Raw genomic sequence first — 17,212 nt, 5'->3', positions numbered from 1 at the left:
CAACCATCCTAAGTGCACTTCCGTTAAGGGTTCGAAAGTAAAACAATAACGACTGATAATTCCGTACTTTAATACACCCGGTTAATTTCAAATGCTGATTACTTCAACTTCTGTACTTGTGTATATGTTTTTCTGAGTGCTATATTAAGATAGTTTCAGCACCAGTGTGTATTGATTTGAGACGCCATTTAAGTACATTTCTAACATTGCTCTAATTTATTGACAATCTCGCCAACATCCCCTAACTGCCTTAGTCGTACTTATAGTTAATTAATATCAGAGATACTTCGCATTCCTCTAGATATGTACTTAAGCACCTTGTATGTATATGTATGTAATTCGTAGTGAAATGTTATTAAATACATATTAACCATCAAAATAATATTTGCTTTTGTTTCTATTATGGGAAATTTTATTTAAGTTATTGAGTTTTCGAAAAATACATGTGAAACTATATCGTTCTTGCAGTGTTATATTTTGTTTTTATTTTTGTTTCAACTTGCTATTTTAAATTTATTTTTCGTTGGCGCCAAACTACTGTGCTATTTTCAGAGTTACCAGACTTCAAATAGATAGTGATCTAAATCGACAAGTCAAGTTCTAAATTGTCAACAAAAAGAATTTATCAACTATACTATATGAACTATTCGTAGTATTTAGAATATAATGAATTGCCTTTGCTTATAATGTTTAAATTGTTTATCACTTTTTCCGACCAAAAAGAAAACACATAGATCTCGACTTTCGCTGTGTTGGCCTAAAAAGCTAAATATGGCGATAAAAGCGCCAACTTCGCAGCCTTGGCCAACCCACAACAGCGGAATCAGCTGTTCGCCAGATAAGAAGAAGAGCGTGCGCGAGCGTTCGGTGAATGAAAGTAAATTATTTAACCTTTTAGTGTATTTAGCGGACGGAAACCGAACAAAAAACGTAAATAAACGTGGTAAACCAGCTGATAAGCTGCTGATAAAAGAAAGTTTATTGGCACAAGCAATTGCACCTTCGCAATGTAATAGTTTTGGTGCGAAGGCAGGGCAACCGCCTAATTGAAAAGTTGAATTGAAGTGTGCGCAAAAAAAAGTGAAAGTGCATACAGAACCCACTCGCCCACGCCCACGACGCCTCTTTTTGGGGGGAGTGGCAGTAACGCCCATTCCTCTCGGTTTACCGCCCCCCTTTTGTGAGTGTGTGTGTGTGCGTGGTGGGCGCCTGTGTGGCGCGACCTTCACGCAACCTTCAACATGCAGCAACACGTTGTGTGTAATCTAACATTGTTTTTTGCCAATAATCCGAAAGATACAACAACTGAATCGAATAAAAAGCTAACAAAATAAAAGGCAAAATAAAGCCAACCGGCTGCCAATGGCAACACAAAAACAAAAATCAACAAATTCTCCCAGCAAACAAAAAACTGCAATTCGCTCTCTCTCTCTCGTTACCCTCTCTCTCGCTCTCTCTTTTTTCGGCGCTCTCTTTCGTTTAACCCGTTTGCTTTTGCGATTTTCGAATTCAATTCAACTTCAAAAGTCGAGCGGAAAAGTTCAACGCGCGAAAAAGCGAACAGCGAAAAACCAGAGATCCTTGCTCGAGTGAAAAAGTATTACCGTTCGCGTTATCAAAGCGCCTCGAATCGTGCCATTTGATTAATAATTGATAACGCACATAGCTATAGACAAAGATCGGGTTTCATTTTCGTATGCTAATTAGCTCGTTGGTTATTAGCATTTCAAAAACCTTCGCTGATTTGCGTCTTAGTTTCGTAAGACGGGTATTGTGAAATGATAGCCCTTATGTTTTCCAAACCAAAAGCGCTCGAATAAGTAATAATTGCTTAAGTTTGGACTATAACTGAATAACTAAACAATCAACTGAGATTACACCTTTGTTTTGGCAACTAAGAAAAGCGTTAAACTCTACAAAATCGAGTTGTTTAAGTTATTTACCAAATAACTAAATTGAAAGTCTAAACAAAAGCAAGTTTCAATGCATAAGCCCAATTAATGGGTAACGCACAGTCTTCATAATTAGTACAAACGTTCATAATTGATTCAATTGCATTATTTATGGAGAACTATTTACAACGAGCTCGCTTTTCTTACGTCATTTCGGCCAAACAATTTACAATCCTCCTCCAGCGACAATTGCAAAACAATTTCGGTGTCACTTACAGATAAACAAACCCAAAGTTCAACGGCATTCTTTTGTGTAAAAAACGGGCCAGCAGACGAGAGCAACTAATTATTTTGTTTATTTGGCACATTAATTGCCCGCAAACGAGTCGCGTGTGAACGAACCAGCTAGAATTGCGGATCCCCCCAGCCGCTCACATCGATATTGCAGATATAGCTGATATAGCAGATATAGCCCGAGATTCCACAGATCGGCCACAAAATGAACGACCGTGAGTTGGGCTGTGCGGGCGGACAGTTTATGGACCGCGGGCGGATGAACCAGAATGGAGTGGTCCAGCCTCTGCTAACTGGTGAGTAACGAGGTAGTTGCCAACAGATGGCGCTGTGGTAGTGGTAAAGAGCTGAGACTGTAACTATTATTCAACGATCAACGAAAATATCTGAAATCGTATCTAATACTCATTCTCTTTACTAAGGAAAGATAAGCAGCATTAGATTCCATTATGAACCAACTTATCTAACTTATTTACTGCTCAACGATTTCTTTCAAACAAATTTGTTCAATTCATCCTGAAATAGTACGAATATATTGGAATATATATTTATAGAATTTCTAATCTTTAAAGCCCACTGACATTTGGGCAGACATTTTGGCGCGTAATGCGCTGCTTTTGCCGGCTTTTTACTAGTATTGCACTTGGTATATATTATATATACATACATATGTATATGCTGCATATATTTTTAGGCAATGCAGACACGAGCGCAAATAAATAAAGGCAAACCGATCTTTAGGTCTTTGCACTTAGATAAGAATTTGCATTTCATTTGCGGACTCGTGTTCATATATTTGGGAGGCGTTAATTTGCACCACCAGCAATTGACTCTCCAGGCTATCTTATCTGTATAGTTCTAGGCTGAACACTTTGCTACCTTTGTACAGAGAAACCTGCTTATGTTAAACCCCTAGTATCGTTAAATAATGTCTCTATTTGTTGCATTAAATTTAAACTGAAAACTAATAACCAATCGTTTTACAGATTTGTACCAAATAACGATGGCCTATGCCTATTGGAAGTCCGATAAAACCGATGATACGGCGGTATTCGATCTGTTCTTTCGCAACAATCCATTCCACGGGGAATTCACTATTTTCGCCGGGCTCGAGGAGTGCCTCAAATTCCTGGATAGCTTCCACTATTCCCAGAGCGGTGAGTGTCATATTTTGATTTTAATACGTTAATCAACTATATTTTACCCTTTCAGATATCGAATACCTGAAGCAAACACTGCCCGAGGGCATTGAGCACGAGTTTTTTGAGTACCTCGGCAATCTGACGGCGCGGGATGTCACCTTGTATGCCATTGATGAGGGCACAGTAGCCTTTCCACGGTGCGTTTGCATGGGATCCATCAAATTAGTACATGTCTATATACATATACGAATGCTGATAGGCTTTATAGTGTGATATAAGTTTGGGAAATGCCAGCAGATATTAGTTTAGCTATCATCTATTATTGGTATAGACAAAGTACAGGTTTAACACACATTTAAAGCATACACATAAATGCTAAAAGACTATGGATCTTAAACCCAACTCATTTTAAAATGTATCTTTGAGTCTTAAAGATATTTTTAAATTCGTCATCAAAACAGTCAGCACATATTTATCTTAATATTATTTTATGACCCTTACACGTAGTCATCATCATTGCAGCTGATAAGATTTAAGATATTTTACTTTCATGCAAGTTGTTATCTGAAAACGAAGTTATAGGATTACCCCGGTAATTTAGACGTGCTTTTAAACTGTATTTTTCTACTTTTAGAGTACCCATCATTAAGATCGAGGGACCTTTGATCATAGTCCAGCTGCTGGAGACGACACTTCTCACCTTGGTAAACTATGCCAGGTATGCATTGCTTTTATAACTTCCACTATCTGGAAACTTCCTAATAATGCCTTTACTTGCCGCACAAAAACAGTTTGATGGCCACCAATGCAGCCCGTTATCGCATGGTAGCTGGCAAACATGTCAAACTATTGGAATTTGGACTGCGTCGTGCCCAGGGACCAGATGGAGGTCTGTCCGCATCGAAATACTCCTACACAGGTACTACACCACCATCAAATATGAACTTTCACACGCCCCACACTCTGAAACTCTCTGGGAGCTCTACAAAATCGTGACAAGAAAGGTCAGCCGTGTGCAATATGAATATTTTTTCGGCATTGCCAAATTGCATGCAGACAGCTCATTATCAATTAAAAATTATAGGGGTATGGGAATCGTCAGGATTCGGGCAAAGTTTATTCACAGTCACCTTTTTCGGAGAAACTCACATTTATGTGTGTCAGTTTACAGAGTCAGAACGACAGTGAATGTAGTTTAAAACCAAAATGAGCTAATTAAACATTTTATTTGTTAGCGCTTAAACATTATACCATTTGTCCAAGAGAAAATATGTATATCGCAGAGCATTTAAGTAGGCCATCATATCTCATGCATTGATCCTTTCGAAGGGTCTGCAGGAAGTCGGTGCTTTTCGTATGCCTGAGCCTGCCTGACTTTTTATGATGTGCATGCATGCAAAGCACGTGTCACTGTCAGGAGCTGAGGCCTCGCTGACTCTGATTTCCGATTTTGCCATTTCTCAAGGCCCTCCCCCCAAACTATGAGTAATTCTCCGCCTTCATCAAGGCTTCCGACTCTCCGCCATCGCTGGCTCCACCTGCTCCACTCGCGACAAAGTTCAAGAACTCTAGTTTATGTGTTAAACTAAATGCGCGCCCGGGCAGCAGTAAAATGCCCAAAGTGGGTGGCACACGCAACGCCTACGTGGGGTGTCCATGTATATCAAATCCATGAATATATCGGTGCCAGGTACCCATCGAATCCGGATTTGAACATGGTAAACCCTGCTCCGGAGCCGGAGCCGGAGCCACTCAATTGGCGCTCACACATCGTAACTTTTTCGGTTTCGTTTGTTTGGCAAGCAACGCTCGAAGTTTTTAATGCGTTCCACATCGTGCTTGGACTGTACATACATCATCTATATAGTATCACCCCAAATCAATGGATGACTTCGCGTGGCGTCAAGGTTCCTGTCAAGGTTTTCTTTTTTCTCTGATAAACTGAGGGAAAATTGAAATGTTTATAGCCGGAATTTCCGCTCTTAATGGCGGAATATAATGAAACGAGACCATTAAGCGGGTATTTAAAAGTTTGGGATGTGTGCTGTAAGGTTTGCAACTTAACGTTGCAACTTAATTTCAAATCGTCTCTGTGTCCTTGTGTAAACATATTTCACCTTAATGTTTATATAAATAATACGATTATTTCTTTTCTTACCAGGCGGCTTTGATGGCACCTCCAATGTGCTGGCTGGAAAACTCTTCAACATACCCGTGAAGGGAACCCATGCCCATGCCTATATCACTAGCTTTAGTAGCATTGGAGAGCTGAAGACGCGTCTGATTAAGCACAAGCAAACAGGTGAGTAAATGCTGTACGAAGCATTAAGAAATCAGAATGATAATCTGTATTGTCTAGGTATCCTGGAAGATTTATTGGAGCACGCCATCAGGCACCGGGCATTGCTGTCCCATCTGCTGGACGTTTCTACGGAGGAATCCAGTGAGGGAGAACTGGCAGCGATGGTGTCCTATGCCATCGCGTTCCCTGATGGATTCATGGCACTTGTCGATACGTACGATGTTAAGAGGTATTTCGCTTTTAGGCAGATTCTCTCGGAACGGTTTTAGTTTTCGGTTTTTCCTACGTTTGTGATGTTATCCCGTAACTTTTCCGGTAACCTCTTACCTCTTCTTACCCTCGTTATTTTGAGTATGGATTTCTTTGTTATATTTCGTATTGTATTTGAGACTCTCGAGACGTGCACCACAGCCAGTTACAAAAACCCCAAAACCAGAGTAACTATTCTATAGCTAACATGGCTGCAATGAAGATTTTGTTAATTTTCCCTGCCACATCCCGATCATTTCTTGAGCTTATCATTTCGTTCTTTCGTTTGAGTAATAATCCAAAGTATTTACCAACAGCCGAGAAACAGAACAAGCCAACACAGAACCAAAGCTTATCAATGATATCAAGTCTGAGAACAGTCCGCCAAAGCCAAAGCCAAAGACAAGTCCCTCGACCAATGGCCATCAAAATGGTCAGGGTGTTGGCCACGTTAACGGCCACAAGACCAATGGTCATCAGAATGGCGTTGCTCAGAATAATGGCAGTAGATCGCCAAAAGATACAGATATACAAGATACTAATCCCAGCACAACAACAACTACGAAAACAACTGCAACAGCAACAGGAACCTTAAAGACAACCACAGTGTCCAATGGGACGGCATACCTACCAAAATATGTCGAGAAGTCATTCAGGTAAATGTCGTTATCAAAAGAAGACCAAACAATCAGTAATAGAAAAACCAAAAGATTAAATAGGCGAAAATTGAATTTAAAAGCATTTACCTAATCTATCTTTCCATTGCCATTGACTAACCGACCTAATCATAAATCACATCTGCATTTCTAACAGCATTTTCTTCTGCTTTTTAAGACCTTACGCTCATTATTTCAAATGTAACTAATAGGAGCTAACAAAAATCACTTTTGAAAGATGGTTAAAGGTGCTCTCAGCTTTAACGTGGATCATTTTGTTAGCTCTACTATTAAATTATGATGAAATGCTTGCCATTTTTGATTTAAACTAATGTAAGCCTTGCATGACGACGTGGAGATACATTCAACAAAAATTTCGATACTAAATTCAAAATTTCAAGCCTCATATACATACATGCATATATGCGTTTATATATTTAAGCTAATATAGATGTCCATGTATGTGTCCTCTGCTTTGGTGTAACGAAATTGGTCAAAAATCCTCAAGAGTGGGAAATAATCCTGGCAAATGATTCAAACAAAGAAAACCAACCAGAACAGGTGAAGTCATTTTATTTAATTTATTTTTTGCTTTCTCCCTGTTGCTCTACTTTCCACTTTCTTCAGTGTAATTTTTCGTATCACTTTCTTATACTAACACGCTCAATTATCATATTACATTTTTCCGTTTAATATTATTTTTCTAACTGAATTTTGTTTATTATGCTTTTTATTTTCTCGTCCTAAATGTGAATGTGAAACAAATAAAATCGAAAACATAATCGAACCCGAATCAGAAATCCATAAAATATCGAAAGCAAAGAAAAGAAAAGTAATGAAAAGAATTTACGAACCTAACATAGTAAACAAATGACTTCCGGCACTATTTTGGCAGAGGTATGTAAAACACACGTCTTCAACCTACAACAACCCCTACAAAACACTTCGAGCAATCAACAACATGATATAATACCATATGGCATATACTCACCTACTCAAAAGCAACAAATACGGCCAACAAATCCAAAGTTCATGCATAAATGATATCCGATCCCCAAGCTCACACATAACCAGGTGCATAAAACAATCAAGAGAAGTGCAAAATGAAAATGCAAACCATGGAATTTTCTACTGAACCTCGATCATAACCAAAAGCTCATTAACATAGCCAATCAGTTTTGTTGGAAAAACGTAAAGTAAACTTGTTTGCCATATTCCGAAATATTAAAATTGTTCTACATTGTTTTAAGCACACAATCGAAAACGAAACCCGATACGAAACCACGCACTGATTCACCCTAATGCTGTCATAGATTTAACCCCGTCCTTATTGTCCTCGTCTTCAGTTCTATAACATTTTTTGGAACTTCAATTTTCTTGTTTTTCTGTGCCCCAGTTTTGTATTGTTACATATATATTTTCCGAAGCATTTTATTTCCGACCGACAAGCGTTTTGGATATCTTTCAAAAATGTTGTTTTTCGTTGGTTTTATGACCTGTACATAGTTAAGAAAAGCGTCCGAGAGAGCACACTGCATGGCTTGAACAACAAAACCGAATATCTTCGACTTTTTGTGCTGCTCCCTTACAAGAAAATTATAATATTTGCCCAGGCTTATATTTCTAACACAACGAGCCGCACTTGCAAATCGAAGAGAACCAATTTGAGTTCCGAAACACGTTTTATAGCTCCACCCCACTTACAAAAACATTTGGTTTTGTGTAATTCTCGCTTTGAACCTAGTGACCAAAACCAAAAATCAAATATTGTATAGCAAAATGAGAGAAATTTTATCGTTGAATTGAAAACCAAAAAAACAAAAAACCAAGCAGCACCTGTTGGCATCCATAAGTACGACTACTAAATACCTGCTTGTGTTTTCTTCTCCACAGGAGTGGCTTGCTGAATTTCAGTGCCGTGGCTTTGGCCCTCAACGATCTGGGCTACCATGCGCTGGGCATTCGAATCGATTCTGGAGATTTGGCCTATCTTTCCTGCCTGGCACGCGAGACCTTCGAGAAGGTGGCGGAGCGGTTCAAGGTGCCATGGTTCAACAAGCTGACCATTGTGGCATCCAACGACATCAACGAGGACACCATTCTCAGCCTGAACGAGCAGGGGCACAAGATCGATTGCTTTGGCATTGGCACGCATTTGGGTGAGTTTGTATTGACAACTTTTAATGCTAAATGCCCATTAACATAACGTTTACCTCTCAGTTACCTGCCAGCGACAGCCGGCGCTGGGATGTGTGTACAAGCTCGTGGAGATCAACGGCCAGCCGCGGATTAAACTGAGCCAGGACGTGGAGAAGGTGACGATGCCGGGCAACAAGAGTGCCTATCGGCTGTACAGCGCCGACGGTCACGCCCTCATCGATCTGCTGCAGAAGGTGTCGGAGCCGCCGCCAGCGGTGGGACAGAAGGTTCTGTGCCGCCATCCGTTCCAGGAGTCGAAGCGTGCCTACGTGATACCCTCGCATGTGGAGTCGCTCTACAAGGTGTACTGGAAGTCGGGCAAGATCTGCCAGCAGCTGCCCACCTTGGAGCAGGTGCGCGAGAAGGTGCAAATCTCCCTGAAGACGCTGCGCAACGACCACAAGCGCACGCTCAACCCAACGCCCTATAAGGTATGCCGACATGTGATCTTTCTGGCTCCGTAAATGGTATAACAATGTCTCACATTCTACAGGTGGCTGTCAGCGATAATCTCTACAACTTCATTCACGATCTGTGGCTCCAGAATGCTCCCATTGGCGAGCTATCATGATCTATATAAGGTGGATGTGGCAAGGATGCGCTGAAACATTTCCGAGAAATTTACTTACTTTTGTTTTTCCATTTTTGTTGGCCTCGATCCTTGGGTCGTGGTGGATTATTTTTAGTCAATTGCTGGTCATATGCATTGTAGAAAAGGAATTCGTTCCGTCACACGAAGATTTCCCTCTGACTATGAAGCACAAACGCCCACGCAATTTTGCGAGTGAATTTCAAATCATTGTGTAGTCAATAGTTTTAACGTGTTTATCTAATATTTACTACTATACAAAACGCACATCATATTCAGGAATGTGTCATGTGCCTTAAACGAGAAGCGAAAGCGGAAAAAGAATCAGGATGCACAGGAATCACACACCCAAATCGAGTTACTAAGATCAACCAAATATCGGAGCGGAATAAATATGTCTTTAATATTTTTCTAGTACTTAAGTGTTGAAATGTTGCGAACGATGGACGAAGGATGAAAGTTAGAAGTACAAATGCTTTTTAGGACATTTGCACGCAATAGGGCACACATCAAGCACACAACTATATCTACTTATATATAACTTTACATACTGCGATTATGTATTTAACTAAATTCAATTGTATATATGTTCAACTGGATAATTGTAAGCCAACTAAGCAATACAGACACACCCAAAACACACACCGCCATCTTTAAATGACCGCTTCTTAAAAATGTTTGCCTGTAGTTTTGATTAACAATAAAAAGTAAAGGAAAGCCGCTAAGAAAATTCGAGTTTTCAGTCAGTTTGGTAAGAGATTTATTCAAATACATATATACATTTCATTCAGCTAAACTTCATTATCAGTTTGACAAATAACATACTTCTTTTTGGAGCACGGATCATCGTTCATTTTGCTGTGAATCAGCTCAACGCAGCGCTCGTCGCTATTTCCATGATTGGGTTCCCCCTTATTCCAATTGAAAAATTCAACTTTTTTGCCGGATGCCTGGGATACGTAGGTGTGCATATCCTCCTGGTCGTTTATGCCCAGCCAGTAGTTCTTGGCGTACAGTCTCTCCGAGATGGCGTCCAGCTCCTCTTGATCTTTGATGGTGGCTATATAGCCACCCTTTTTGCGGCAGTATTCTACGGCGGAATTCCAATCGTGTCCATCGTTGTTATTGATGTAGAACAATCGAGAGCCGATTCGCTCAAAGTCCGGCCAGAAGACCTTTATATAAATTTTCGATAGAGTGTCCTGGATGGCGGTCTGTTGAGTCGTCATCTTGGTCAGCTCGTCCTTCTGATGCTGCTCCAACCTTTCCAATCTCTGCTCAAAGTCCCCTGGGATTTTCTTTAAGGTTTCCGTGAAGAGCTTCTGCTGTTCTTCTATCTGAGCCAATCTCACTTCCAAGTTTATCGGAACTGCATTCTTCAGCGATTCCAACTGACCTTGATGACCCCTTGTGAGATTGATCTGATTGGCCAACTGGGCGCCGATGGACTTTTGTTGATTTTCCATTCTGGTCAGTCTCTCGTCGAGTTCAGCTGGCGTTTTCTTTAGAGTTTCCTGTAATGTCGTCTGCAAATTTTCCATTCTCTCCAATCTCTCCTTGATGTCTTGAGGGACTTTCTTCGCGGAATCCTCCAAGGAAAGATTTTGTGCCGCCAGCTGGGCTTGAATCCTGTCCAATTTAACCTGGGTATCGTTTAGCCAGAGGGCTTCGGTGGTGTTCCATTGCTCCTGGTGCTTGGCGATGTGGTCCAAAAGCGGTTGGAGCACCAAAAGGCAGAATTCTCCGCACTGATTGGGCGGATCTTGCAGAAGGCACACGGATCGGGTATTCTCAGTGGATTCCGTTCGGGATCCCCGCAGATTGCAGGCAATTAGTAAGTACACAATAAAATGTTTAAGCTTAAACATTCTGATATCGCACAACCACTTCAAGCAAAGACCTGAAACGTACTGATCCGGATTTATGTAAAGGCTTTTAATATGAGATAAGAGCTATAATTCCGCTTTTGCACTTATCAAGAATTTCTCGCTTTTGCGACCGACTTTCATTGAGTTATTTATCTTTTGTTTTGTGTTCGTCACATATTGTCGTTGAACGTTCCATTCATGCATTTCTAATTTTAAATTTCTCAGATATAAAAATTCAAATTTAAGATTTCCTTGGCGCCTGTTCTTCTTCTTACCACCGTCGCCATTCACTTTGAGCATTAAACGGTATTGTTCAGTGGTATTTTTTAGTGCATAATAGTTGACCATTCACACTGATTAGGCAACGTTTGTTATTGTGAGCAGCTGCACAAAATAAAGAGAAAATTAAACAAGAGGTTAATAAACAGAAGAAAAAATAACAGCATTTCGCCTTGTTCAAACTTCAATCGTTGCCAAAATGACACTCGTCCAGTGAGAAAGCCGGGGTTTCCTCGAGTTTTTCTGCAGCTGCGCAACTTGGCAAGAAAAGCAACAACAACTGTGATTCATAGGCAAAATAGAAGTTGTGTGCTAGAAATTGATTTTTAACCAGATTTTATTTACAGATTGATACTTAAAATCATGGAGGGCGACTCGGAAAATCGGAAGGATCAAATCCTCGAGCGTTTGAACAAACGAAACAAAGACAGGCAGAACTATTTGGATGTGAAATCGGAGCTGCGCTCCAAGGAAACGGTGCAGAACGAGGGCGTCGACTACTTTTACCAGACTTTCAGCCAGAAAACCATCGATATAGAGCAGCGATTGAAGGATGTGCAGTGCGGCGATGCCCAGCCAACCGATTTGGCCAGAAACTTCGCCGATATAACCGTGGAGATCCAGGATCTACAGCGTTACCTCACCGCATCCACCATGTTTCTTCCCGATTTCAAGATCAAATCATGTCAGAATATCCTAAACACCCTGACCTCCGCGAGTGATGAAACCCGCCAGCGCCTGATGCCCAAGAAAAAATTTGGGTTTAGTGGCAAAAAGTCCGCCGCAAAGCCAAAAGTCGCCCCAAATAAGGATATAGTCGACGGGAAACTGAGTAAAGTACCGGAAAAACTAGGTTCCAACTTCACCTGGACCATTGCTAACCGAACGAACGAGCACATAGTCCTGGATTCCGCTAAAGTGAATGGCCAGGACATCACAATATCGAATTTAACCCACTGCTTGGTTGAACTGCAGGGGCATCCTGGTTCTGTGCAGGTTTCCAGGGCCTCCAAATGCACTCTGCTTTGCGGGCCTATTGCACGATCCTTCTTCGCCGAGAATCTTGAGGATTGCACCCTTTCCATTGCCTGCCAGCAGCTGAGGCTGCACTCCTCCCGTACCATTCGCATATACATGCATGTCACCTGTCGGGCCATAATCGAGGATTGCAGGAATATTGAGATCGGAGAGTACAACTACGATTATTCCGAACTGGAGGCCGATTACCTAGCTTCTGGACTGAATAAGGCCCAGAACAATTACACGGATGTGGCCGATTTTAACTGGCTTTCGCCGGATGTTCCCTCGCCAAACTGGAGCCTCCTCAAGGATTATCCCGATCCGAATTGGAACGCCCTAAGGCGGGACTTTATTGCCAATAACCATAACAGCGGACTTAAGCAGGATGTCAAGGATATCTCCATCATTTAGTGGCGGCATCGGCGGCTGCTCCTCGGTTGGCTAGCCTACGGCATCATCCTCGGTTGGCTGCTCTGGGAACTGCTGCTGCGGCCCTCAATTACTGGGCCAACATCTAATCCTCGATCTGTGTAAATAGCTATAAGCATGTTGATTAAATAACCATTATATAAAAAAGTAAAATATGGCAATTCTGAATTGTTGTAACTCTGCGGAATCTCGTAAATTCATTTTAGCACTGCTTTTTATTTATCTTAATATCGTAAAGTCACAATTTTATAAAGTTTCTAGGCAGCTAATATTTGACTAGGGAGTGGGTAAGTTAAAGTTTGACTTCTTCGACAACATATGTATCTGTTCTTGTTTATGTCGTGGCTAATTTGACATGTCCAATTCGGATGTGGCATAATCAGTGGTTGGCCAAAATGGCTGTGGCTGCCACACACATTTCGGAACGGGCGAAAGACGGCACCTCATGCAAGTTTCATGTGGCCACAACAGGACTTCTCAAGCCATTGCCTTCGCCACTGATGGGGTCACTCTACTTACACATCAGGTTCGCTCTGAAAAGACAAAAATATATAAAAAATATATAGAAAAAATATATTAGGTGCAAACCTAATGTTTGTTTTGGCTTAACATAGTTTTTTCGAACTTAAAACTTTACAATTTATTTGAAATTTAGGGTAGCTATTAAAGTTAGAGAATCAGCTCTTCATATTCTCAAACTGTTAATCTCTCTCACTCTCTCCCCCATTCTCTCACCATTTCTCTCATCCCGCTGACTTTTGCGGCTGTCAACATGGCCGACTGTCAAAATAATTAACGAATTCGAGTTACACGCGGTTAAGGGGGGATGCATCCCCACAAATAAATGGCCATATATGTAGCTACAGCTCAAGAAGGGGCAGGAATCGGAAGAGACATCTCGTATTAGCGAGGTAATTGAACTGCGAGTTACACAAGTAACGGTGATGCTGCAGGAAGGGGGAGGGGGAGAGTGCCAAATTGAGAGCTCAGGTAATGAGCTGTCACAATTGCGGATAAAGAGGTGTAAAGCAAGGAGAATGACAGATGGATATACCAGTGAAAATACCAGTGTGCAAACCAACGGAAGATCAGCAAGTGAAATATATAAAAACGCGGTAGTTTGCGGGTTTTCGGCTTATCTCTCGGTTGATCTCCCATATCCTATTAAAAGCGCGGTTTCATTTCATGTGAATGTGTGGCGGGAAATAGTTTAAAATAGTGCGTACGCGATCAATTCAACATGTATGTAAGTACATACATAAATATGTATGTATACATACAGAAATCATATAATTGCGGTATAAAATGCAGTGACGGCTGCAGCCTCTCAAAAGATCTCACATGTGCCGAAATATTATTGATCCCAAACACAGTGTTTTTTTTTAAGTGCAATGATGTTGAAATATTATTGATCCCAAACACAGTGTCTTTTTTTTTAAGTGTAGTAATATTGAAGTGATAGAAGTTTAATTGTGTTAAATATGTTAAATTTGGCTGCGCAATATGTAACATGGATCCATACTTATAAAAATCCCAACGAAAGCAAGTAACGGTAAGTACATTTTATTTACACAATCTACTATCCACCATCTATCTATTAAGAGTTAACAAAGTAATGTATTAAATTCTTGTCAAATACATTTTAACCATTCAATACCATTTCAATACCATAAGCAGTGCACAAACCGAAATTGTTCCAATCTAATTGCAAATGAATTGCTAATAATGACGAAATTACCTCAATTTGCTAACAGTAGATACCAAGCTTCGCACTTACCTGGTATTCACCTGTAATTTACTCTCGATATTTAGCAAAGTTTAATTTCATCATAATAACGTTCAACAATTTGAATATCATTCATTTGATATGTCTTGATGTGAGGCTATGGAAAATAGAATCACTCCTTAAATTAAATGTTTAATATATTTCTACATTTGCTTTAAATCCAAAATATTTCGAAACTGTATGAAGATTTGAAACTTGAAGATTCTGTCTATTTCTATTAACTTTTCGTCCTTGGCGATTGCTAGCGACTGCAATATCCGTTTATTTAAATGAACCCGATACACTATCAAATCTAATTGCTTTCACACTTGAACTGTGTTGGTGATTCCGGCCGCACACACACATGTGTATATGTATACACCCACTTACGGACAGGTGCATCTGGGGCTGCCACATTTGCATAGCTCACAATTAGTTTTCTCATTATCGCAGATAATATTCGCCGCATTTGCGATAAGACGGAGACCTCCAACAATGGTGACCGCCCCCACATTAATATTATCGCAGTGCCTGTAATTGCCTGACTCCCTCACACTTTGATGGTTTCAATTACTGCAAAATCACCAGCCGCGCTACCTTTGTCCTGTCCTGACTCCTTCGCACTGCCACTGCCCACTGTGACCCACATGCAGTCCGCAAATGCCTTTGTGTGCGGATTTTATGGCTCAGCTGATGTGGCCAACGATGCTAATTTACGCATTTAGTATAATGGCCTAAAGTCACAAGGGCTTAGTGCGATTTCTAGGCGGAATAACGGCGATTGATGAAGACAGCGAAATATCACTCATACGCCATGTATTGGTAGTACACATGGCGTATGAGTAATTTTGCTGTCTTGCTAGCAATGATTCTTACGTGGGCAAACGATTGTAGCTTTCAAATTAAAAACTGATTGATTTTTCCGGAGCCAGCTTCTTTAAGTTGTTCCGATATTGATAAGCGAAAAAATGTTGATTAATTAAGCGAATTACGGGAGTCATGCAGTGCAATTAAAATGTCAGCGCAGCCACGGAACGTCGGAGCGTTATATATGTATAAATTCAATATGTACGCGGATGGTAGGCTCCTGGGCAAAATGTCCAGGATTGGGTTATGTAATGCTCCTTCTGGCATTTTTTACTCGCAGCTTGTCTCGCTTTTTTCCTTCCCTCTCCCGTCGCGAATTGCGAATCTCCGCTCAAATTGTAATTAATGATGCAAGACAGCCGGCAGTCCCTCCTCTTTCACACCCAGATCCCCCACAAATTCCACCCCCACCAGCGACCGCAGTCGGATCCAAACCGAAAATCACTGCCAGGCCTTGTCATCCTGCCCCGCCCACCGTGTGGCATCCGCCTCCCTCTGTTGTGGGTTTTATTTTACCCTGTAAATTGGAGTTCCCACTTACTGGATGCATGAATGAAGCCATTCCAATATGCATGATTGAAGTAATTCCAATTCTTTATTGGCTGATTATCATATGTTTAAATGCTCAAACAGCATGTTCATGTTTTATTATCCATTGAAAAAATGTTCTTTCAGTAATTGGCTAATCTTAGAGTATTCGCATCTTCGTTCAATTACTCCATTTTCACGTTGGCTGCTGTTTGTTTACTTAAATCATCGACGCGGCGCGCGTTTTAAACGCGTTTCTCGTGCTCTTCGTGTAAATAAATGAAAAGTTCGTTTAATTCTCGTCGATTCTTTATGCGTTGAACGAGGCTGTGGTGAAAGGGGCTAGAGAATGGCAGGGGACAGGGGGCAGAGGGCGGGGCACTGGTATCGTTTACTTTGGAAATGAAAAATTATGATTACATCAACAATAATCGAAATGCGCTTGTAAGCTGCTGTCTTTCTGTCTTGCTGTGTCTTTCACTGTCCCTGTGCCTGTCCTTTTCGGCATCCACGTTCCCATCCCGCTTCCTCTTGCAGTTCCGTTCTTGCTTTCCGCACTCCAATCTTGCACTTGGAGAAACTTCAATTAACACTATGTGCACAAAATGTGCATTTGGTTGGCCTCGAAATAAAACAATAATAATAACGTTCCTAGAAGCATTCACTATTTCCACGACAAGGATACTAATTACAAACCACCTAATTACCAAAAAGACGGTATGGTCTCAACATTTTCTCTCTCTGCATTGCTATCTTTCGGCTGGCTCCCTTACTCCGATTTTTTATTATTTTTGCTCCCGCTGCTTGGCATTTTCGTTGTGCTTTGGTCGTTTTGGCCATTTCTCTTCGTTCGCGTTGCTGACTTGCAACGCTTTCATGCGTAGCATTCAAGTGGGGAAAGGGATTTTGGGGCTGGGAGTAATGTAAACGTTCAATATTTGTGTTCGAAGTAAAAAATCGAGACGTTCCCTGCTCTTTTGGCCCCCGTTCCCCAACGCCTCTTCCCCACTTTCAACGATGCCAGGCAGCGACGCGTTCAGCCAAAAAGTATGCAATGCAAAATCGAAAAATGCGCGTGGCAGCACCTCAGCTTTCAGTTTTCAGCTTTCGGCTTCAGTATCAAGCCCCAGTCT

The 17,212-nt window shown here is 41.1% G+C and overlaps 3 protein-coding genes across 10 annotated transcripts; 2 read left to right on the top strand and 1 right to left on the bottom strand.

Moving 5' to 3' along the window:
* The first annotated feature begins 822 nt into the window (after nt 1-822).
* On the top strand, nt 823-9,965 carry LOC122625987 (nicotinate phosphoribosyltransferase). 6 transcript variants are annotated; one of them, XM_043806070.1, is made up of 12 exons: nt 823-930; nt 2,171-2,482; nt 3,173-3,343; nt 3,399-3,525; nt 3,963-4,046; nt 4,120-4,247; nt 5,490-5,630; nt 5,688-5,859; nt 6,197-6,535; nt 8,429-8,694; nt 8,756-9,165; nt 9,228-9,965. In XM_043806070.1, the coding sequence occupies exons 2-12, from the start codon at nt 2,392-2,394 to the stop codon at nt 9,303-9,305; spliced, it is 2,007 nt and encodes a 668-aa protein (XP_043662005.1). In that variant the 5' UTR covers nt 823-930; nt 2,171-2,391; the 3' UTR covers nt 9,306-9,965. The 6 variants fall into 6 exon arrangements, with proteins under 6 accessions (XP_043662005.1, XP_043662011.1, XP_043662012.1 ...); XM_043806075.1 differs by lacking the exon at nt 823-930 and adding an exon at nt 1,528-1,597; XM_043806071.1 differs by lacking the exon at nt 823-930 and adding an exon at nt 1,612-1,820.
* A 149-nt stretch (nt 9,966-10,114) lies between these two features.
* LOC122617260 (asialoglycoprotein receptor 1) lies at nt 10,115-11,199 on the bottom strand. The gene has a single exon (XM_043793031.1). It carries the CDS (start codon nt 11,189-11,191, stop codon nt 10,115-10,117), a length of 1,077 nt encoding a protein of 358 aa, XP_043648966.1. The 5' UTR covers nt 11,192-11,199.
* A 161-nt stretch (nt 11,200-11,360) lies between these two features.
* LOC122617269 (tubulin-specific chaperone C) lies at nt 11,361-13,115 on the top strand. Of its 3 annotated transcripts, none has more exons than XM_043793062.1 (2): nt 11,361-11,497; nt 11,818-13,115. In XM_043793062.1, the coding sequence occupies exon 2, from the start codon at nt 11,834-11,836 to the stop codon at nt 12,899-12,901; it is 1,068 nt and encodes a 355-aa protein (XP_043648997.1). In that variant the 5' UTR covers nt 11,361-11,497; nt 11,818-11,833; the 3' UTR covers nt 12,902-13,115. The 3 variants fall into 3 exon arrangements, with proteins under 3 accessions (XP_043648997.1, XP_043648978.1, XP_043648988.1); XM_043793043.1 differs by having other exon boundaries at nt 11,478-11,607; XM_043793053.1 differs by lacking the exon at nt 11,361-11,497 and adding an exon at nt 11,633-11,763.
* Nucleotides 13,116-17,212: the final 4,097 nt, after the last annotated feature.

This window comes from Drosophila teissieri, chromosome 2L (genome assembly GCF_016746235.2).
Source record: "Drosophila teissieri strain GT53w chromosome 2L, Prin_Dtei_1.1, whole genome shotgun sequence".
Lineage (NCBI taxonomy): Eukaryota > Metazoa > Arthropoda > Insecta > Diptera > Drosophilidae > Drosophila > Drosophila teissieri.
Note: the sequence above shows the minus strand (reverse complement) of the source record. Positions and strands in the feature narration are given on the sequence as shown.

What these genes read in the sequence shown, in the direction of transcription:
- LOC122617269 (XM_043793062.1), top strand. Translation starts at nt 11,834, where the DNA reads ATGGAGGGCGACTCGGAAAATCGGAAGGATCAAATCCTCGAGCGTTTG.
- LOC122617260 (XM_043793031.1), bottom strand. Translation starts at nt 11,191, where the DNA reads ATGTTTAAGCTTAAACATTTTATTGTGTACTTACTAATTGCCTGCAAT.
- LOC122625987 (XM_043806070.1), top strand. Translation starts at nt 2,392, where the DNA reads ATGAACGACCGTGAGTTGGGCTGTGCGGGCGGACAGTTTATGGACCGC. An exon ending in GGTCCAGCCTCTGCTAACTG is followed by an intron (nt 2,483 to 3,172) that starts GTGAGTAACGAG and finishes ATCGTTTTACAG; the next exon opens with ATTTGTACCAAATAACGATG. An exon ending in ATCGAAATACTCCTACACAG is followed by an intron (nt 4,248 to 5,489) that starts GTACTACACCAC and finishes TTTTCTTACCAG; the next exon opens with GCGGCTTTGATGGCACCTCC.